We start from the raw sequence: 22334 nt of genomic DNA on the forward strand, positions 1-22334 counted from the left end.
ACCCTGCTTTGCAGGGCACCTGATGCCAATGAGGCTAACTCCTGCCTGCCGGGCCACCTGCCACCATGGAAGTCCCCAGCAATAATCAGGATGAGATATGTCCTGCCACAGGGTCTGCAGCTCACTGGACCTCCCTGACCATCATCTTCCTCTTACAGAGTGCTCTCAGGTGGGACTTAGCTCTCAGCTTTGGCCTTGCTCATCACCTGCTGAATGCAGCCAGGCATGGAGGAAGGTGGGAGCTCAGTGTGCAGATGGTTACACCTCCTTGCCAGCTGTCCTCCATCTCTGCTCCCCCTCCATCCAGCTCTCTCCATCTCCTTGTCCCCTGACCCTTCCAGCTCCTCTCTCAGGACTCAGCAGGATTCCAGCACTTTTCCCTGGGGGCAGACCCTGCAGGGCAGAGCTGCATCCTGCTGGTGCCTCACACCCCAGGCTGGCAGCACCAGGAGCTGTGTGTGCCCTCTGGGACACACTGAGGGTCACCCTCCCTGCCCAGGCCATTCCAGCACACCATGGAGGCTCCTCTTGCCCAGCCCAGCTTTACCATGGTCATGTCCTGTGCAGGGGAGCTGGGGTGGCCTACATGATGGAGCAGGTGAAGCCACAGCACTCCTTCAGCAGGGTGAGGCCTGTTTTGGTCATGTATGGGGTGGAGGTTTGCTGTCCTCTGGAAGTCATTTTCTTCTCTTTGACAGGAGCTGTGGAGAGAGGAGTCAGTGCCTGCCTGGGGAGCAGGGCACAAGCTCATCACTGCTCCTCAGGGTTAGGTTGCTGAGCTTCCTTAGAGCCACAGCTGAGTGTGAGCTCCTGCATCTAGGAGGCACATCCCCATGGATCCCCACAGGCAGGACACAGGCACAGGGACCCTGGGCTGGAAATGCTTCCCAGCACACTGGGGTGGGGGCCCTCCAGAGATGCTGGAGGCACAGGGAGGAGGGTGGCCTGCTGCCAGAGGCCACAAAGAGAGGATGACTGGAGAGGTGCCATAGCTTGTGACCTTAGGTAACAGTGTGAGGGGCTGCAAGGAGCTGGCTGGAAAGGGCCAGAGGAAACACAGCAGCCACCAAAGGTCACCTGTTTGTCCCCATTCCCATAGGACATGGTGGCTGGGAGGGAAATGGGAGCATCACCTCTGTAGTGATGGGGGATATTTCCTCCTCCAGCAAGAGCTGGTGTCCAGGTCAGCTAACCCCATGCAGAGCAATGAACTCTTGGAGACAGAGTGCTCAGGAAGAGGAGAAACTGCCCCCAAGGGTCAATGCAAGGAACAAGACTCATCAACCACCTACTTGCTTTCTGGAGGTAGCTTTTGGAGAGCTTACTTTGCAGGAACTCTGCCATTTCCTTGTCTTCTTCCCTTTCCCTGTGCCAAAGAGATTGGTTACCACTCAGAAAGGCTGCAGCAAGGCATCCAGGAGCATCTGGCAAGGCATGGTGCAGCTCAGAGGACAGACTGCACCTCAGGGTGAGGAAGAAACTGCCCTCAGCTACCTGAGCCTCTCAAACTCCACATCATCCACCAGGAAATCTCGGGTTTCCACCAGCTTGTGGATCTGCTGCACCAGCTCCTCTTCCCTCTGCTTCTCCTCGTTGGACTTCTCATGCTCTGCAGCAAAGGCAACACATTTCACACCCCCACAGGGCTCAGCTTGCCTAGGCCAAGGCCAAGACTGCTCTGGGGCTGCCTGACCCAGGCCCAGATAGAAGAGTGGGGTTAAAACTCAACCCAAAGCAAGCCCCTGGGTCCAGACACAGGCTGCTCAGTAAGCAACAACCTCCTCCCAGCCCCCCCTGGCTGGGAGGAGACAGCTTTGGTGTCATCCAGACTTGAATTTTCAGCTTCTCCTCAAAATGTTCCTGGGGATGAGCACTGCAAGATGCAGCTGTGAGCTGTGCAGAGTGGAGAAAGGCCTGAGGAAGGTGATCTCTCTGGTGGGAGATGACTGTGCCTCCTCTAGGACCTTCACCTGCTGACTATGGCTCCCCTGGGGCCTTCACCCTGCAGTGCTGAAGGGCTGGGGCTGGGTCTCAGTGAGCTGAGAACTGTCAAACTGAGATGTTCTCCCCCAGTCAGGCTGTGGCTAACCCACACTTCCCATAGCACACCCAAGCAGTCCTCAGCTTGGCCCTGAGCTGGATAGAGGTCTGGAGACCTCCAGGTCAGGTCAGGTCCTCCAGGTGGCTGAGAAAGCAGGCAAGGATCCAGGGGTAAGGGAATTATCCCCATGCCCAGAGGCCTTGGGAGCAGCTCTCACCAGCACTGATCCCACAAATGCAGAGCCATGGACACCAACAGGATCCATTGCTTTGGCTGCCTTATTCCCTTGCTGAACATAGTCCCATGGATCTCATCCTCTACATCTGACCTTTCACACCACTGTCAGCCCTGTTCCCACCCCAGTGGCAAGGATCACCACAAGTGTCTGTAGGCTATTGGGAATGTGTTAGCTTTGGTTAGGACTTGAACCCAGTGTGGGCAGCAGGTCAAGGGAGGTTCTCCTGCCCCTCTATTCTGCCTTATTAAGATCACATCTGCAGTCCTGAGTCCAGTTCTGGGCTCCCCAGTTCAAGAGAGGCAGGAAAATATTGGGGAGAGTCCAGGGGAGGCTGCAAAGCTGCTGAGGGGCCTGGAGCAGCTCTGTGAGGAGCAAAGGCTGAGAGCCCTGGGGCTGAGAGCCTGCAGAAGAGCAGCCCCAGAGGGGAGCTGAGCAATGCTCAGCAAGAGCTGAAGGAGCTGTGGGGGGCAAGAGGCTGGGGCCAGACTCTGCTCAGTGGTGCCCAGGGACAGGCCAAGGAGCAGAGGACACAAATTGGAACCCAGGAGGTTCCATCTGAAGAGGAGGAGAAAGTTCTTTGTTGTGAGGGTGCTGGAGGCCTGGAGCAGGCTGCCCAGAGAGGTTGTGGAGTCTCCTTGTGTGGAGAGCTTCCAAGCCCAGCTGGACATTGTGCTCCTGGGCAAGCTGCTGTGGGTGTCCTGCTGGAGCAGGGGCTTGGACTGGGTGAGCTCTGGAGGTCCTTTTCAACCTCACCATGCTGTGACTGTGTGTAATGATAAGTGGGACCCATGGAGACAGGGCTCAGGAGTGTTCAGTGTAAATGCCTTGGGTGGAAGCTCTGCCTGTCTGTGCTGCAGCCATTTAACATCTCTGCTGAATTCAGCAGCCAGCTCCAAAATCAGTCCAGCAGGGGCTGGATCAGTCTCCAGCCTTTCTTCAGCTAAATAAAAAATGCAGCAAAATCCACCATATGGAGCAAGCCCCACGGGCTGGGCCTCAGCAGTTACCTAAAGTATTTATTGATCTGTAGGTGAAAACCTGCTCTGTATTGATCAGAGCTCCTGCTGTCAGGGTCTGGGCAGGAGGAACTTCTCATGATTGTTGTGCTGTTAGAAACATCCCTCAGCAGTCAAAGGTTTCTTCTACTGAAGATTTTTCCTGCCCTTGTGTTTCTTGGGCCTTTGACACAAGAAGGATGTGGACCTGATGGAGCAGTACCAGGGGAGGGACACAAAGATGATCAGAGGGCTGGGACACCTCTCCTATGAGGACAGACTGAGGAGAGTTGGGGCTGTTCAGCCTGGAGAAGAGAAAACTCTGGGGAGACCTTAGAGCAGCCTTCCAGTCCCTGAAGGGGCTGCAGGAGAGCTGGGGAGGAGCTTTTGACAAGGGCTGGGAGTGATAGGATGAGGAACAACGGCTTTAAACTACAGCAGAGCAGATTTAGGCTGAACATTAGGAGGAAGTTCTTTACTGTGAGGGTGGTAGAACACTGCACCAGGTTGCCCAGGGGTGGTGGAGGTCAGGCTTGATGGGGCTGTGAGCAACCTGCTCTAGCTGGGGAAGCTCCTGCTGACTGCAGGTGGGTTGGACAAGGTGACCTCTAGAGGTCCCTTCCAACCCAACGCATTCCATGATTCCATGACTCTGTGATCCCATGATTCTGTGAACCATTCCATGATTCCATGCTTCTATGACTCAATGATTCCATGATTCTATCATTGCTTCCATGATTCCATGCTTGTGTGACTCTATGATTCCATGATTCTATCACTGATTCCATGATTCTATCATTGATTCCATGATTCCATGCTTCTATGACTCTGTGACTCCATGATTCTATCATTGATTCCATGCTTGTGTGACTCTATGATTCCGTGATTCTATCATTGATTCCATGATTCTGTGAATCACTCCATAATTCCATGCTTCTATGACTCTCTGACTCCATGATTCTATCACTGCTTCCATGATTCCATGCTTGTGTGACTCTATGATTCTGTGACTCTGTGATTCCATGATTCTGTGAATCATTTCATAATTCCATGCTTGTTTGACTCTATGACTCCATGATTCTATCACTGATTCCATGATTCCATGCTTGTGTGACTCCATGATTCCATGATTCTATCATTGCTTCCATGATTCCATGCTTGTGTAACTCCATGATTCTATCACTGTTTCCATGATTCCATGCTTGTGTGACTCTGTGATTCCATGATTCTATCATTGCTTCCATGATCCCATGCTTGTGTGACTCTGTGATTCCATGATTCTTTGATCATAGAATCATGGAATCACAGAGGTTGGCAGGGAGCTCCAGAGCTCATCCAGCCCAACCCCCCTGCCAGAGCAGCATCACCCAGGGCAGTCTGCACAGGTTTGAAAGGCTCCAGAGAAGGAGACTCCACACCCCCCTGGGCAGCCTGCTCCAGGGCTCCCTCACCCTCACTGCAAAGAAGTTTCTCCTCACACTGAGCATTATTCTTCTCTCCATCCCAGCTGGGTTAGCTGCCTTCCCACTCCATCAGCCTCTCTCCCTCTTCCCTTTCTCTTCCCTTTTGGAAGCAGAGGGCTTCATGGAGAGCCTCTAGCACCTGGCTGGTGGCTGGCCCAGCCCTGACCTGTGACAGGGACAACTGAACAGGGCTGTGTCTCCTGTCTGGCCTGAAAACACACTGCGGGGTGAGTGAGGGAGGAGGCCCAGCTGGAGGAGCAGTGATGGACCCAGCATGTGGGATTCTCAGTCTCAACAAGGAGCTGTTTGGGGTCTGCTCTTGTCTGAAAGCTTCTAAGATAGGAGGTTTGGTCCTCCCTGGGCTGTGAAGGGGCAAGGGTGGCTCTGGCTGTGCCAGGGACATGGAGAGTCACTGGTCATGGTAAGGAGGGGTGGCAGAAGCAGCACCTCCTCCCAGCTGAAGCTTTCACCTATGCTGCAGCTGGGCTGTTTGCCTCCTTTCAACATCCTGCATGATGAATTCACCCAAATCAGGGACACCACCAAGCCCCCTGGCACCCACCCAAGCCTGGCTGCATCCCCCACAGCCACAGCCATCACTGCCACCCAGTCCTGGCATGGCCAAAGCAGGAGTGCATTGGTTTTCAAGGAGCTGAGACCTCTGAAGGCATCTCCCCTCCTGCTGCCCACAAAAGGGACCTCTCCATGGTGTGGTCTGGCAATGTCCCTTGCTTGTCCTCTCCATCTTTTTTTGGGATCCTCCTTGTGGCAGGCCCACAATGAATGTGTCAGCATTCACTGTCCCCTCACTGAGCTCCTGTCCTACTTCCACTCCAGGATGATGTTCTTACTCAAAGGGCTCATGGGAGAAACCATTTCTGTCTGCCCTTCAGCCCAAGCCTGGCTACTGCAAGCAGCAAAGCTCCCAAAGGGATCTCAGATCTGCCTCAGGAGCCACCCTCCTGCCTGTGGCTGTGGTGACTCTGGGAGTATCCCAGGGTGGGAAGCATTCAGGAGATTCTCTTGTGTGTGGAGAGCTCTCTGCTTGCTGCAGCAGCAGCAGGCTGCAGCTCTCTGGAGCTGTACAGAGCCTCACCTGGAAGAGCAATGAGTGTTTGAAGCTCCTTCTTCAGCCGGCTGATTTCTTTACAGAGCTGAATGTCATCCATCCTGCAGGGACACAAAGGACACTTCTGAGGCAGGGGCTGGCACAGGAAAGGTTCAAAGCCTCCCAACCAACACTTGAAGGCAGTGCACTCAGTGCCTGAGGTGGGGAGCACAGATTGCCCTGGGGAGAGGCAGCCCACTTCATCTCACAGCTTTTGGTGGTGTTCACAGGTTCACAGATTCACAGACTGGATTGGGTTGGAAGGGACCTTGAGATCATTTACTCCAACCCCCTGCCATGGGCAGGGACACCTCCCACCAGCCCAGCTTGCTCAAGGCCTCATCCAGCCTGGCCTTCAACACCTCCAGGGAGGGGACATCCACAACCTCCCTGGGCAACCTGTGCCAGTGTCTCACCATCCTCACTCCCCAGAATTTTTTCCTCATCTCAGTCTCCATCTCCCCTCTCCCAGCTCAAAGCTGTTGTTCCTCATCCTGTCACTCCCAGCCCTTGTCAAAAGTCCCTCCCCAGCTCTCCTGCAGCCCCCTTTGGGTACCAGAAGGCTGTTATGTGGCTGTGTCACTGCCTGGCAAGCAGAAAGCTCCATGGCTCTAAGGCCAATGGCTGGAGAGCCATTAAAAGCTGGCAGGTGCCCCAGCCACAGCAGCTGTGCTCCTGCTGCTGCCCCCAGAACAGCCCCAAGCAGCAGCATCCAAACCCAAATGGAAGCTGCTCTCACATCAAAAGATCTGAGATGCTTGGGCTGCCTTTCTGCAGAAGGTAGGCAGATGAGATGTGGCAGAGAGGGAAGTGTGCCCACTCAGAAGGTGTCCACAGAGAAAAAAGGTTCAGTCCACCAGGGGAAGTGGGGCTGCAGGCAGTGGAATCATCTCTGGCTCACACCACGGAACCACAGGAAGATGCTGGTCAGGGTGGGCTCGACTCAAACGTCAGCAGCAGCTGCTGGTGGAGCTGAGAGGGCATGTCTGGTCCTGCCCATGCTGGAGGTGGTCTCATGATGCCTTGGAAGCACCACAGGCACTCAGCCTCTCCAGGGGAGTAACAGCTCAGCTGCTGCTCACTGCTCACCAGGGCTCCCAGAAGAAGGCTTAACCCTGTGAGGTTGATGGTGAGGGGGACAGAGCCCTGGAGCAGGCTGCCCTGGGTGGAGTCTCCATCTCTGGAGACTTTCAAAACCTCTGTGGATGTGTTCCTGTGTGAGCTGCCCTAGGTGATCCTGCTTTGGCAGGGGGTTGGACTGGGTGATCTTCAGAGCTCCTCACCATTCTATGCCCTCCCTCGTGCCAGTGTCTTCTGGCTTTAGAGACTTCTTTGCTTTGCCCTCTAAGGTCCTTTCCTCAAAGTCTTCCTGATTTCTGTCAGCAATTCATACACATAGTGAGCAGCAACCCAAGGGCTGCCCAGCCCTGTCTGCCCTTCCAGCAGTCTCCAAGGCTGCATCAGCCTAAGGCCAACCCAAACACGAGACCAATGCATCTGATACTTTCCCTCCTGCTCTCAGCACTCCCTGGGCTCCTCACACACTATCCAGAGAGGTTGTGGAGTCTCCTTCTCTGGAGCCTTTCCAACCCCACCTGGATGCATTCCTGTGCAGACTGCCCTGGGTGATGCTGCTTTGGCAGGGGGGTTGGACTGGATGAGCTCTGGAGGTCCCTTCCAACCTCCAATGTTCTGTGACACTGTGATCCCTCACTGAGAAGGTTGGGAAAAGCCAGCTGCTCTGATTTGACAGCTCAAGCAAGTCCCTGCTCAGGGACTGTGGCTGTTGGCTTCTTTGAGAAGAGCTTTCACAAGGCCTGGCAGGAGATGCCTCTTTGCAGACTCTGTGTGATGCTGCCCTGTGGTGAGGTGCACAGCTGGGCGAGCTGGACTGCTGAGATGATTTGTGATGCTTCTCTTCTTTCTCCAGGCTTACCCTGGCATGAGTGGGCCACTCTGACCTGGCCATCTGGTGTCTCTCCAACTCTTTTACTTGGCCTGAAGCTAAAATAAAGTGTCTCCATCCAAAATCCAAGCCCAGACTTCCCAGGTGCATCACCAAAACCTGCTCAGCTGCTGCACTCACAAAGCAATCCCTTCACTGGGGCATCAATCCTCATGCCCTTGATACATCTCCTGCAGGAGCATGGAACCAGCAACAGCACCAGAAGCCCCATGGTAGAGGAGCTGGGGTCAAGCAGCAAGTCCTAATGGAGCAGGTCCAAAGGAGGACCACAAAAATGGTCAGGGGTTGGAGCAGCTCTGCTACAAGGACAGGCTGAGGGAGCTGGGGGTGTTCAGCCTGGAGAAGAGAAGGCTCCAGGGAGACCTAAGAGCAGCCTGCCAGTACCTGAAGGAGGCTACAAGAAGGATGGAGAGAGACTGTGTGCAAAGGCCTGCAGGGACAGGACAAGGAACAATGGCTTCAAACTAGAGCAGAGCAGATTGAGATTGGATGTGAGGAAGAAGTTCTGCACCATGAGGGTGGTGGAACACTGGAACAGGTTGCCCAGGGAGATGGTTGAGGCCCTGGAGATATTCAAGGTGAGGCTTGCTCTGGGCAACCTGATCCAGTTGGGGATGTCCCTGCTGAGTGCAGAGGGGGTTGGGCTGGATGAGCTTTGGAGGTCCTTTCTGGCCCATTCCATGTTCAAGAACAGGGAGCTACTGGAGAGAGTCTACTGAAGGACCACAAGGATGCTGAGGGGCCTGGAGCAGCTCTGTGAGGAGCAAAGGCTGAGAGCCCTGGGGCTGAGAGCCTGCAGAAGAGCAGCCCCAGAGGGGAGCTGAGCAATGCTCAGCAAGAGCTGAAGGAGCTGTGGGGGGCAAGAGGCTGGGGCCAGACTCTGCTCAGTGGTGCCCAGGGACAGCACAAGGGGCAGTGGGCACAGACTGGAACCCAGGAGGTTCCACCTGAAGAGGAGGAGAAAGTTCTTTGTTGTGAGGGTGCTGGAGGCCTGGAGCAGGCTGCCCAGAGAGGTTGTGGAGTCTCCTTGTGTGGAGAGCTTCCAAGCCCAGCTGGACATTGTGCTCCTGGGCAAGCTGCTGTGGGTGCCCTGCTTGAGCAGGAAGGGGTTGGACTGCATGACCTCCAGAGGACCTTCCAACCCCAACCATGCTGGGATTCTGGGATTGTTTGCACACCACACTGAGCAGGTCTGTGTCTGGGAGCTGCATGTGGAGAGCAGGGAGGTCTTTTGGTCCTCTTGTTGCCAGCTTACAGTCCTGTGGTGACTAAGCCCTGAGCTTGTACAAAGAGCAGCAATGGCAAGGTTGGCACAAGACACCTGGGCACAGACTGACTGCTAATGATCATAGAATTGTTAGGGTTGGAAGGGACCTCCAGGATCATCCAGTTCCAACCCCCCTGCCAGAGCAGGACCAGAGAATCCAGCACAGGGCACACAGGAACACATCCAGACAGGGATGGAAAGGCTCCAGAGAAGGAGACTCCACAACCTCTCTGGGCAGCCTGTTCCAGTGCTCTGTGAGCCTCACAGGGAAGAAGTTCCTCCTCATGTTGGGGTGGAACCTCCTGTGCTGGAGTTTCCACCCATTGCCCCTTGTCCTATCCCAGGGTGCAACTGAGCAGAGCCTGTCCCCTCCCTCCTGACCCCCAGCCCTCAGATATTTATAAACATTGATCATATCCCCTCTCAGTCTTCCCCTCCCCACACTAACCACCCCCATGGCTCTCAGCCTCTCCTCCCCAGGCAGTCTCCACTCCCTTCAGCATCCTTGGAGCCCTCCCTTGGACTCTCCCAGCAGATCCCTGTCCCTCCTGAACTGGGGAGCCCAGCACTGGATGCAATATTGCAGGTGTGGCCTCACCAGGGCAGAGCAGAGGGGGAGGAGAACCTCCCTGGCTCTGCTGGACACACTCTGAATGCCCCCCAGGACCCCATTGGCCTTCTTGGCCCCCAGGGCACATTGCTGTCCCATGCAGAACTTGTCATCCCCCAGCACTCCCAGGTCCTTCTCCACAGGGCTGCTCTCCAGCAGATCCTCTCCCATCCTGTACTGCTGCAGTTTTTATTCCTTCCCAGCTGCAGGACTCTGCTCTTCTCCTTGTTGACCCTCATCAGGTTCCTCTCTGCCCAGCTCTCAGGCTGTCCAAGTCTCTGAATGGCCTCACAGCCTTCAGGTGTCTCAGCCAAGCCTCCCAGTTTGGTATCCTCAGCAAAGCTGCTGAGCAGACTCTGTCTGTCCGTCTGTTCCCTCATCAGTGGCATTAATGAAGATGTTGAACAGGGCTGGACCCAGCACTGATCCCTGGGGGACTCCACTGCTTACAGCTCACAGAATCCTAGAATCAGTCAGGGTTGGAAGGGACCACAAGGCTCAGCCAGTTCCAACCCCCCTGCCATGGGCAGGGACACCTCACACTACAGCAGGCTGCCCAGAGCCTCATCCAGCCTGGCTGCAAACACCTCCAGGGATGGAGCCTCAACCACCTCCCTGGACAACCCATTCCAGGCTCTCACTACTCTCATGGGAAAGAACTCTCCAGCTGGACTTGGCAGCACTGCCCTCAGCTTCTCCTGCCTTGCTCCTCCTCGTTGCTGTGCTCCACAAAGCTCCACACAGCAGCTCCAAACCACTCAGATGGAGTTCCCAGGACTCTGTAGCCATGGCCACCTCTGTAGCTGACTCCCTTTTGTTTCCCAAGTGGAAGTCAAGGAAGAAACCAACCAAAGGATTAATAAAACTCAAGCTCTGAGAGCATGGCTGGTACCTGGGAGCTCTAGGTGCTGGTTGCCATGGAAAGCATTTCAGAGCTGCACCTTTTTATGATCTCCAACAATGTATTCAGGAGGAATTGTGCTTCAAAGAGGTCATCACTCCAGATCTGAACCTCCACTGCAGCTACCAGTGGGAACCTGGACTCACTGACAAGGAAGCACAGACACTGCTGCAGCCCAGGGAATCTGATTACTGCCATGAGCAGTACCAAGCCAGGCTTAAAGCCATAGAGAAGGACCTTGGAGCTCTGATGGAAAAGTTCCCCACAAGCCAGCTCTGTGTCCTTGTGGCTAAGAAGGCCAATGGTCCCCTGGGGTACACCAGGAAGAGTGAAGCCAGCAGGTCAAGGGTGGTTCTCCTCCCCTTCTACTCTACTCCAGTGAGGCCACATCTGGGACCACTGCTGGGCCCCACAGTTCAAGAGAAACCCCTGGAGAGAGCCCAGCTAAGTTAGTATCCCAGCTGATATGCCTCAGGGATGGGATCCATCCAGAGGGACCTGAACAAGCCGGAGAAGTGGGACTGTGTGAACATCATGAGGTGCAACAAGGGCAAGTGCAAGGTCCTGCACATGAGTCAGGTCAACCCCCAGCATCAGTCCAGGCTGGGGAATGAAGGGCTGGAGAGCAGCCCCGTGGAGAAGGACCTGGGGTGCTAGGGGGTGCAAAGCTGGAGGTGAGCTGGCACTGAGCACTGCCAGCACAGCCCCAGCCCCAGCCCCAGCAGTGTGGGCAGCAGGGGCAGGGAGGGGATTCTGCCCCTCTGCTGTGCTCTCCTCACACCCCCCCTGCAGTGCTGGGGCAGCTCTGGAGCCCTCAGCACAGCACAGACAGGGACCTGGTGGAGCAGGGCCAGAGGAGGCCACAGCAATGCTGGCAGGGCTGGAAGCCCTCTGCTGGGAGCCAGGCTGAGAGAGTTGGGCTTGGGCAGCCTGGAGAGGAGAAGGCTCCAGGGAGACCTTCTGGTGGCCTTGCAGTGCTTCAAGGGCTGAGCAGAAAGCTGGGGACAGACTTTTGAGCGGGGCCTGATGTGACAGGACAAGGGGGGAAGGTTTGAAAGTACAAGAGGGAGTTTCAGACTGAAATGTTTGACCCTGAGGGTGATGAGAGCCTGTCCCAGGTTTCCCAGAGAGGTAGGAGCTGCCCCATGGCTGGCACCATTGCAGGTCAGGTTGTGTGGGGCTGTGAGCCCTGCTCTGGTTGGGGCTGTCCCTGCTGGCTGCAGGGGTTAGACTGGGTGAGCTTTGAAGGTCTCTTCCCACCCAAACCACTCTGGGGTTCTATGAATCTATGATCTCCAGAGAGCAGCAATGCACCAGCAGGCTTCAGCTCCCTTCCTGAGAGCAGCACAAGAGCCATGCACTGAACACCCAGTGGGAGAGGAGGTGCTTGGGGCTGACTGTGGCAACACTCAGGGTGGTCACAGCCAGGTCCTCAACTCTGTTTGCACAGAAATAGGCTCAGGGTCCCAGCCCAGCCCCTCCTGAGAGCAAGGGCAGAGTGGTGGGAGGGAGAGGCTGCACTTCCAGCTGGAAAAGGAGGGGAACAGCAGCCTCAAGCCTGCCATAGCCTGGGGGTGGTCTGTGCTTGCTCACTGGTGGGGTGGTGCTGTGGGTCTGGGGGAGCAGAGCAGGAGGGCAGCACTCACATGTACCGCAGCTCCGACTCCCTCCGCACCAGCATCTCCCTGATCCGCTCGATCTTGAAGAGCTCTCCTTCAATGTCATCCATGGTGGTGGTGGAGTCAGCCATGGACACAATCTCATCTTCTGCAAGTCAAACAGGAGCCAGGTTAGCCACCAGCAGATGTCCACAGGGCGCTGTGAGAGCAGCAGGGACCACAGAGCTGTGCCCCCCACGAACACCAGAGCGGCACAAGAAGAGTGTGGCCAGCAGGTCAGGGGAGCTTCTGCTCCCACCCTGCCCTAGGGAGAACACATCTGGAGTCCTGGCTTGAGCCCTGGGCTCCCCAGTTCAGACAGGAAACTGCTGGGGAGAGTCCAGGGGAGGCTCCAAAGCTGCTGAGGGGCCTGGAGCAGCTCTGTGAGGAGCAAAGGCTGAGAGCCCTGGGGCTGAGAGCCTGCAGAAGAGCAGCCCCAGAGGGGAGCTGATGGGTGGGGGGCAAGAATCACAGACTCTTTAATGTTAGGAAAGGCCTCTGAGATCATCAACCCAACCTTCTACACACTCTGCTCAGTGGTGCCCAGGGACAGGCCAAGGGGCAATGGGCACAGACTGGAACCCAGGAGGTTGCATCTGAAGAGGAGGAGAAAGTTCTTTGTTGTGAGGGTGCTGGAGACCTGGAGCAGGCTGCCCAGAGAGGTTGTGGAGTCTCCTTGTGTGCAGAGCTTCCAAGCCCAGCTGGGCCATTGTGCTCCTGGGCAAGCTGCTGTGGGTGCCCTGCTTTAGCAGGGGGGTTGCACTGGATGCTCTCCAGAGGTCTCTTCTAACTACACCACACTGGGATTCTCATAACCAGCAAGCATCAGCACCATTTCAAACTCATTTCCAGACTTTACACTGCTCTGTTGGTGCTGCAGAAGGAGAGAGCCCAACAGGAACAGGGAATGTCACTGAGACACAGGGACACTGAGCTGCCAGCCTCTCTTTTGTCTTTATTTGTGGTCTTGGTGAGCTGGGCTCTGGACCAGCTCTGCTGATCACTGCATTGGCATCCAGGCTTGCTCAGCTTGCTGAGCCCAGCTCCAAGCAGACATGCAATATGCATGAAGGGTCTGTATGGAAGAAGCCCTCAGAGTCCAGCTGGCCACCTTGGTTGAGCCTACAGCTCTCTGAGCCCTAGAAACAAGCATCACTTGTTCTGGCTTTGCAGCACACCCTGCTCACACCAGCACTGGGCTGGGCTCTGTGCTGCTGAGAAAGCCCCAAATTTTCAGATGTTTCTCCTGTGTTGAACAGCAGGAGGCTAAGGAGGGGCTGAAAGCACTGGAAGGAAGGACAGGAACATCTGTGTCCAGAACATGAGCCTGTGAGTGCACCCTCCTCTAGTATGGACTAGGGACAGATGCTGGGCCCGTGTAGCATGGAGCTAAGGAGTCATGGAGGTGAAGTTCTTACAGCTGTCCCCCTTCCAGCACAAGCTGGATGAATCACAGAAGCATAGAACTGTCAGGGCTGGAAGGGACCTCAAGGCTCAGCCAGTTCCAACCCCCCTGCCATGGGCAGGGACACCTCACACTACAGCAGGTTGCTCACAGCCACATCCAGCCTGGCTGCAAAAACCTCCAGGGGACAAAGCTCTGTGCTACCCAGCTGTCCAGTTTGGCTTCTTCATCCTCTGGAGTGCTGAACATCATCCCTGTCACCCACCTGGGGAAACTGAGGCAGGGGGAAGGGAATGCACACTGGTGAGGCTGCACCTCAAATCCTGAGTTCAGTTTTGGGTCCCTCACTCCAAGAAGGACATGGAGGGGCTGGAGCATGCCCAGAGAAGGGCAATGAAGCTGGGGAAGGGTCTGGAGAACAGGGCTGGGGAGGAGCAGCTGAGGGATCTAGGAGTGTTTAGTGTGGAGAAGAGGAGGCTGAGGGAGACCTCATTGCTCTCTACAGCTCCTGAGAGGAGGTTGCAGTGAGGTGGGGGTTGGGCTCTGCTCCCTAGTCTCAGGTGATAGGAGAGGAAATGTCCTGAAATTGTGCCAGGGGAGGGTTAGGTTGGAGATGAGGAAAACTTTCTTTGCTGCAAGAGTGGTCGGGCACTGGAACAGGCTGCCCAGGGAGGTGGTGGAGTCCCCATCCCTGGTGGCGATCAAGAAATGTGTGGCCATGGTGCTTGGGGCCCTGGTTTAGTGCCCATGGTGGTGTTGGGCTGATGGTTGGACTGGATGATCCCAGAGGGCTTCTCCAGCCTCAGTGACTCTGTGATCCTATGTTACTCGTTCAGGGCAACAAGGCAGGAGCCTTACAGCCAGAAGGTTGGGTTGATGATTTCAGAGGCCTTTTCTAACATTAAAGAGTCTGTGATTCTTGCCTCCTACCCATCAGCTCCCCTCTGGAGCTGCTCTTCTGCAGGCTCTCAGCCCCAGGGCTCTCAGCCTTTGCTCCTCACAGAGCTGCTCCAGGCCCCTCAGCAGCTTTGTAGCCTCCGCTGGACTCTCCCCAGCAGTCCCCTGAGCCAGGGCAGCCTGGTGAATGCATGGTGTGGACAATGTGAGGTGAGGATCTCTGCCTTCCCTCAGCCCTGGCTCTGTCTCTCCCAGCTGTGCACAGACCCCTCCCTTAGCCTTGTTTGCTGGGTCTGAAGGGGGTTGCTAAGGGACTGGACTGTGGTTGCTACAGGACCAGGATGTGGTTGCTAGGGGACCAGAGTGTGGTTGCTAGGGGACCAGGATGCTGAGGTCCCTTGTCCTGCTGCTCTGCCATCCCAGAGCTCGTCTTGCCCAGGATATTTTGCTGCACAGCTGAGCAGCTAAGGCTGTGTGCTGGGCACAGGCAGGATCTGCCTGCACAGGCAGGTGACAGCACAGGAGAAGGTGCAGCTGTTGGTGTCTGCTGGTGGCAGCCACTCCCTGGGCTTTAGCTGCACCTCAGCACAGCTCCAGGGAAAAGCTGCACTGCTCCAAGTGTCAGTCCCATCACCAGGCTGAGGTGACAGGGCTGATTGTTTTGTAGATGCACCAATAAACACAGACAGGAACTCACTGCAGCCTTCACCAGCCAAGGACAAGTCTGATCCCCCCAGGGAGCACAGGGGTGGGGCTGGGGGAGCCTGACTGCCACTCCTGGCCTGGCTGGGCTGGTGACTAACCCAGAATATCTTTGCTCACTGTTGGCAAGAGCAATTGGCTGAGTATTTGAAGCATCAGCCAGGTGTTGCCCAGTGGTTTGAACCCAGGTGCCAGCATGCCTGCCTCACCCTTCTTATCCCAGAGCCTCCTTAGCAGAAGCAGAAGATGGACACAGGTAGATCTTCACCTGTGTACACAAAGGGAGGAGGTGGCAGTGCTGGGCTGCTCTCCTCCAGCAGCAGCAGGAGGCTGGGACATGATTTTAGAGTGTAGGCAGCTGCCCACAGGAGTGAGAAAGAGAAGGCTCTGAGGAGACCTTCTTGTGGCCTTCCAGGATCTGAAGGGGGCTCCAAGAAAGCTGGGGAGGGACTTTTGAGAGTGTCAGGGAGTGATAGGACTGGGGGGAGTGGAATAAAGCTGGAAGTGGGGAGATTCAGGCTGGATGTGAGGAAGAAGTTCTTCCCCATGAGAGTGGTGAGAGCCTGGAATGGGTTGTCCAGGGAGGTGGTTGAGGTCCCATCCCTGGAGGTGTTTAAGTCCAGGCTGGATGAGGCTCTGGCCAGCCTGCTGTAGTGTGAGGTGTCCCTGCCCATGGCAGGGGGGTTGGAACTGGCTGATCCTTGTGGTCCCTTCCAACCCTGACAATTCTGTGATTCTAAAGCTCCTGGCTCAGCTTTGGGTGGGTTCCCATCAGAAGCATGGAATATGGTGTGCATGGGAGACCTGCCCAAGAGGAGCTGCCCTCATGCACCCCCCCAAAGTCACCTCTCTGTAAGACACTTCCCAGCAACCTCCTGAGGTCAGAAGTGTCCTGTGAAGTGGGGACAGCAGCTGGGTGTACCACACACAGCAGAGCAGTGGCTGCAGGGCTCCAGCTGGAAGGTCCTCAGCCCTTGGGGCTGTGCCTTCATGTGCTGTGATCAAGGGCATGGCACTCTGCATCCCTTGGCCAAAATGTGTCCTCTGGAATGCCAGGGACCAAAGCAGGAAAGTCCTGGACAAGAGGACAGCTGTGCTTGGGGCTGCTTAACTCAGGACAAGAGCACAGGGAGGGAAGTTCCAGGAGAATGCTCCTGCAAAATGAAGCCCTTGGGAGGGAGCACCTGGATAAAGGGACACAGAGCTACACTTCTGCACCAATCCCATCCACTGACCCTCAGGAGAAACCAGCAGCTCCAGGCAGCTGACAGCCTGGGAAGATGAACTTGCTGATGGAGACTCCTTCCACCTGCCAACATCTGCCCAGGACCACAGCTCATCCTGCCAGGACCTGAACATCTGAGTGAGGGCAGGGGATGGGTGAGGAGAGGCTGAGGGAAGCAGGCTGAAGGGTCATGGATGGGTGAGGAGAGGCTGAGGGAAGCAGCCTGAAGGGTCATGGATGGGTGAGGAGAGGCTGAGGGAAGCAGGCTGAAGGGTCATGGATGGGTGAGGAGAGGCTGAGGGAAGCAGGCTGAAGGGTCATGGATGGGTGAGGAGAGGCTGAGGGAAGCAGCCTGAAGGGTCATGGATGGGTGAGGAGAGGCTGAGGGAAGCAGGCTGAAGGGTCATGGATGGGTGAGGAGAGGCTGAGGGAAGCAGCCTGAAGGGTCATTCAGACACTGGGAGACAGAGGTGTGAGGTCCCCATCTGTACCTTGCAGACAAGGCTGTGAGCAGCAGGATTTAGCTCCTGCTTTGAGCAAAGGACTGAACTCAGTATCTCCAGAGGAGACATCTCCCAGTCCAAGTTCCTCTACAATTTGTGAGATTTCCTCTACAAGTCTGTGACCATCCATTGGGATGTGCATGGATCTTCCCTGCCAGCTCTGGGGATGATCCTTCCAGGCAGATATGGAGGCTAGAAAAGACTTCTGAGATCACCAAGTCCAGCCTGTGACCTAACACCACCACATCAGCTAGACCATGCCACCAAGTGCCACATCCAAGCTTTTCTTCAAAACCTCCAGTGATGGCAACTCCACCACCTCCCTGGGCACTCCACTCCAGTGCCTCATCAGCCTTACTGTGAGTTCTCCAAGGCCAGCAGCCACAGGCATGGGCCAGGCCACAGCTTTCCACGGGGAGACCAAAGGGCACCACACACCCAAGCCCCTGTGCAATGGCAGTGACATCACCCAGCAGGCACACATGGCAAGGGCAGACACTCAGAGCTCAAGAGGGATGAAAAGCCATCATGTCCTGCAAGCAGAGGGCAGGGCAAAAGGATCCCAGGATCCCAGGATCAGAGGATGTTAGGGGTTGGAGGGGACCTTCCAAAGGTCATCAAGTCCAACCCCCCCTGCCAGAGCAGGAGTATAGAATCCAGCACAGGTCACACAGGAACACATCCAGACAGGGATGGAAAGGCTCCAGAGGAGGAGACTCCACAACCTCTCTGGGCAGCCTGTTCCAGTGCTCTGTGAGCCTCACAGGGAAGAAGTTCCTCCTCATGTTGAGGTGGAACCTCCTGTGCTGGAGTTTCCATCCATTTCCCCTTGTCCTATCCCAGGGTGCAGCTGAGCAGAGCCTGTCCCCTCCCTCCTGACCCCCAGCCCTCAGATATTTATAGACATTTATTTAATCCCCTCTCAGCCTTCTCCTCTCCATACTAACCACCCCCAGGGCTCTCAGCCTCTCCTCCCCAGGCAGTGCTCCAGTCCCTTCAGCATCCTTGGAGCCCTCCCTTGGACTCTCCCAGCAGATCCCTGTCCCTCTTGAACTGGGGAGCCCAGCACTGGATGCAATATTCCAGGGCAGAGTAGAGGGGAGGAGAACCTCCCTGGATCTGCTGGACACACTCTGAATGCAGCCCAGGTCTGACTGGAGGGGGCTTGGGCAGAGCTGACAATGAGTTTCTTACACCCTCCCTAAGTGCCAGGCACCAGTGAGGGCCTGAGGATGCAAACATCATTAAAGCTGTGCTCAACTCACAGTCCTGAGTGTCCCTTAGGGGATGGAGAGGGATGACACCAAAGTGAAGGCAGGCAGCTCCCACAGCTGCACACAGCCCAGCAGCACCAGGCACAGACACCAGCACACTGCCCCAGCCAAGGGCCTCTGGACTGGCACCATTGCAACCCAGCAAAGCACTGAAGGGGCTTTGAGTTTAACTTGGAGGTGCTCTGCTCCTCACCACATGGCCCAGGGGAAGTGAGCAGTGTTAATGAGCAGCTTAATAGCCAGAGCTTTCCACTCCATATGGCTTGGGTGAAAACATTTAGACAGCCTGCAGCAAGCCTGGGATGAGTCACAGCAGCCAGCAGCACAGGGTTGAGTTTCCAGCCCTTTCCTTCATGATTGAAGTTGGGTGATTGATCAACAGCCCCCTGGGGAAGGGGGCACAGCTCTTTTCTTAGGCTCCATCCCAAGAGGCTTTTAACTTCACTCATGTGCTTTCCTCTACCCTGGAAAGGGCAGGAGGCATCCAGCCCACCAGAATCACCCTTGCTCCACAAGCAGGATAGGGAGAGCAATGGGTTAGGAGAGGTGGGTCCACACCACCCACACTGCCTGGCAAGAGGACACAAACCTCTGGGACCACCAATGCATGGCACAGAACACCAGTCCCAGAGGACAGCATCATGCTCAGATGGGGGAGATCACAGCTGCCAGCAGCCTGCAAACCACAGCCCAGCTGCCCCCTCCAGTAACTCAGGGACAAAGGTGCAGCTTTGGCCCCTGGCTGCTTGGGAGGATTTCTCTGGCTGTATCTGTGCAGTCCCTGGCACAGCCAGCACCACTGGGGCCGTGCCAGACAGACATAAAAAGGACCAGAGTCCATAGGGGAGGTATCTGGGATAACTTACGGGGTATCACCAGGGATGTAGCCCCTCCTCAACACCCCACTGCTCTGTGCACTGTCCCCAGGTCACCTCCTGAGCACAAGCAGGGCAAGAGGCTGCCTGTGCTCAGAGCTTGGCAGGGTTGGCTTGAGACTGCCTGGGGTGCATTTAGAAGAATGTGTCCACAGAGTTCTTCTACTCTACCCTGTCCTAGCAGGGCCACAGCTGGAGTCCTGGCTTGAGCCCTGGGCTCCCCAGTTCAAGTGAGACAGGGAACTGCTGGGGAGAGTCCAGCAGAGACTACAAAGCTGCTGAGGGGCCTGGAGCAGCTCTGTGAGGAGCAAAGGCTGAGAGCCCTGGGGCTGAGAGCCTGCAGAAGAGCAGCCCCAGAGGGGAGCTGAGCAATGCTCAGCAAGAGCTGAAGGAGCTGTGGGGGGCAAGAGGCTGGGGCCAGACTCTGCTCAGTGGTGCCCAGGGACAGGCCAAGGGGCAATGGGCACAGACTGGAACCCAGGAGGTTCCATCTGAAGAGGAGGAGAAAGTTCTTTGTTGTGAGGGTGCTGGAGGCCTGGAGCAGGCTGCCCAGAGAGGTTGTGGAGTCTCCTTGTCTGAAGAGATTCCAAGCCCACCTGGCCATTGTGACCCTGGGCAAGCTGGACCCCTCACACAGCAACAAACAGCCTCAGCCATCCAGAGAGTCCCCCAGGAGCTGGGAGTTGATAGACCTGCACTGAACCAGCAAACACCACAGCCACAGCCACACAACCCTGCTCGCAGGCACCCGGGGGGGATGCTCCAGCCACAACTGGCATCCTGAGCCCAGCAAGTGTTTGCCCTTTCCCTGGACCACCCTTACGTCACCTGGCTGCAGGGGACACAGGCTGCAGGGAGTGTGGAGGGTGTGGGGGGAGCAGGAGCTGCAGGGGGAGCAGGATTTGCTGGGAGGAACAGGGGGTGCTGGGGGTGCGAGGGAGGCAGGGAAGTAACAGGGATGCAGGAGTCGAGGAGAACAGAGGTTCCAGGTGATGGAAGTGCTCAGACCACCCCCAAGGGCAGGGTCTCCACGCAGCCACTTGCCCTGTGGGGGAGGTGTGGGGAAGGATCCCTGTGGCCGTGCTGAAAGGCACAAAGGAGAGGACTCCAACTTCAGGCAGCTCACCAGGCTGCTGGACAGCTTCATGAGCAGCACCCCCACAGTCGTGCCAAGCAGGATGCTGGAGTTTGCTCCATCCCTGCCTTTCCAGCTGCCTGTCCCTGTCCCTCTCCCGCTAGGTGCAGGTGGATAAGGTGGAGCAGAAGGAGTTGGAGAAGGGAAAAAGTCGGAGGGATGCCAGGGCAGAGCTGCTGCGGCAGCCTCCCCTCCACAGGGTGTTGCCCACAGCCCAGCACTGGGATCCTTCCTGACAGTCCAAGGTCAGGGACTGTGCCCTAGACAGTCGCTGTGGTCGGTGTCCCTCTTGTTTCGTGCTTGGAGAGCTGGTCCGTGAGGGGGAAAGGCAGCGAATGACAGGGAGGTCACAGCCATGCCCAGGGCCGGGCATGACGGCGCAGGGCTCCGCGTCCCTCCGGGCAGCATCAGACGGATGGCGGAGCGCATCCCGCCTTCCACGGGCTCCTTCCCTCCACCCTCCTCCTCTCCATGCATCCCTGCTTCCCTCCGGCCATCCTTGCTTCCCTCCATCCTTTCCCCTTCCACGCATCCCTGCTCCCACCCAGCCCCTTCTCTTCTCCATCCTACCTCTCCCATCCACTCTCCCTCATCCAGCCGTTGCCTCCCTTCATCCCCCTTTTCCCTCATCTCTCGCCTCCATTCCTCTCCCCCTCCATCCCCGTTTCCCTCCGTCCTTTTCCCCCCACCCCTCCAGCTCCACTCGCCACACGGCCGGGACCGGTTCGGGCAGCGCTCGGGGATGAAGCCGCCGGTTCCAGGGCACATCCCGGGGCTCGGCTGCCCGGGCCAGTCCCGGAGCCACCGGGGTCGAGGTAGAGGTGCGGTGGCGGCGGTGGGGAGGGCAAAGTTTGGACCCGGCACCATCCCCGCCGTGCTCACCTGGCCCCGCACTGGGAGGCGGCCAGCGGGTGGACTCCAGCGACCCGTACCGGGGAGGGGTCCGGTTCCGCTCCATGCCGCAGCCCTGCCCGCTCCTGTCCGCGCTGCTCCGGGGCTGGCGGGGAGCTCCCTCTGCTCCGCGCCCTGCGCTCCGCCTCCGCGCAGCTCTGCTCCCCCTGCACGCCCACCCCTGCCGCTCAGAACCTGCGCCCCCCGTACCCCTCAAACCTGCTGCCCGGAACCTCAGCCGCTGCACCTCCTGTGCCCCCCCGTACTCCTCAGCCTCCCTGTCCGGAACCTCAGCCCCTGCACCTCCTGCGCCCCCCGTACCCCCGAGTCCCCCGCGCCCCCCACTCCCCCAGTTATTTCGCACTCCCCCAATCCTTCCTGCACCCCCCCTGACTCCCACACCCCTGCTGCTTCCCTGCCTCCCTCGCACCCCCAGCACCCCCTGTTCCTCCCGGCAAATCCTGCTCCCCCTGCAGCTCCTGCTCCCCCCACACCCTCCACACTCCCTGCACCCTGCATCCCCTGCAACCTGTGCCCTGCTTGCTCTCCCTGCAACCCCTGTGCTCCGTGCACCCCTCACTGCCACTGCCCACCCATGCCCCCTGCTGCCCTCCACACAGTGCTCCTTGCACCCTGCATGCCCCCCACATGCCCCCTGCATCCCCCTGCCAGCCCAGCCCCAGCCTGTGCTGGACTCATCCCCAGCAGTGTGGGCAGCAGGGGCAGGGAGGGGATTCTGCCCCTCTGCTGTGCTCTGCTCACACCCCCCCTGCAGTGCTGGGGCAGCTCTGGAGCCCTCAGCACAGCACAGACAGGGACCTGTTGGAGCAGGGCCAGAGGAGGCCACAGCAATGCTGGCAGGGCTGAAAGCCCTCTGCTGGGAGCCAGGCTGAGAGAGTTGGGCTTGGGCAGCCTGCAGAGGAGAAGGCTCCAGGGAGACCTTCTGGTGGCCTTGCAGTCCCAGGGAGGGACTCTTTAACAAGGAGCTTAGTGACAAGACAAGGAGTGATGGCTTTAAAATGAAAGAGGGAGATTCAGATTAGATCCAAGGAAGGAATTATTCACTGTGAGGGTGGTGATGCAGTAGAAGGGGTTGTCAACAGAGCTTGGTGGATGCCCCATCCCTGGCAGTGTTTAAGGTCAGCCTGGCCAGGGCCTCCTAAAGGCATGGTGAGGAGGT

The 22334-nt window shown here is 57.1% G+C and overlaps 1 protein-coding gene across 1 annotated transcript; it reads right to left on the minus strand.

The window, feature by feature from the left end:
- Positions 1-582: 582 nt before the first annotated feature.
- Positions 583-21234, minus strand: LOC128976672 (bMERB domain-containing protein 1-like). Its single transcript, XM_054393993.1, has 6 exons — positions 21146-21234; positions 12236-12356; positions 5834-5907; positions 1495-1609; positions 1293-1366; positions 583-701 (listed from the first exon to the last, which is right to left on the minus strand). Exons 1-6 carry the CDS (start codon positions 21219-21221, stop codon positions 583-585), a joined length of 579 nt encoding a protein of 192 aa, XP_054249968.1. The 5' UTR covers positions 21222-21234.
- Between the last annotated feature and the right edge of the window lie 1100 nt (positions 21235-22334).

The sequence above is a fragment of the Indicator indicator genome, chromosome 29, assembly GCF_027791375.1.
Source record: "Indicator indicator isolate 239-I01 chromosome 29, UM_Iind_1.1, whole genome shotgun sequence".
NCBI lineage: Eukaryota > Metazoa > Chordata > Aves > Piciformes > Indicatoridae > Indicator > Indicator indicator.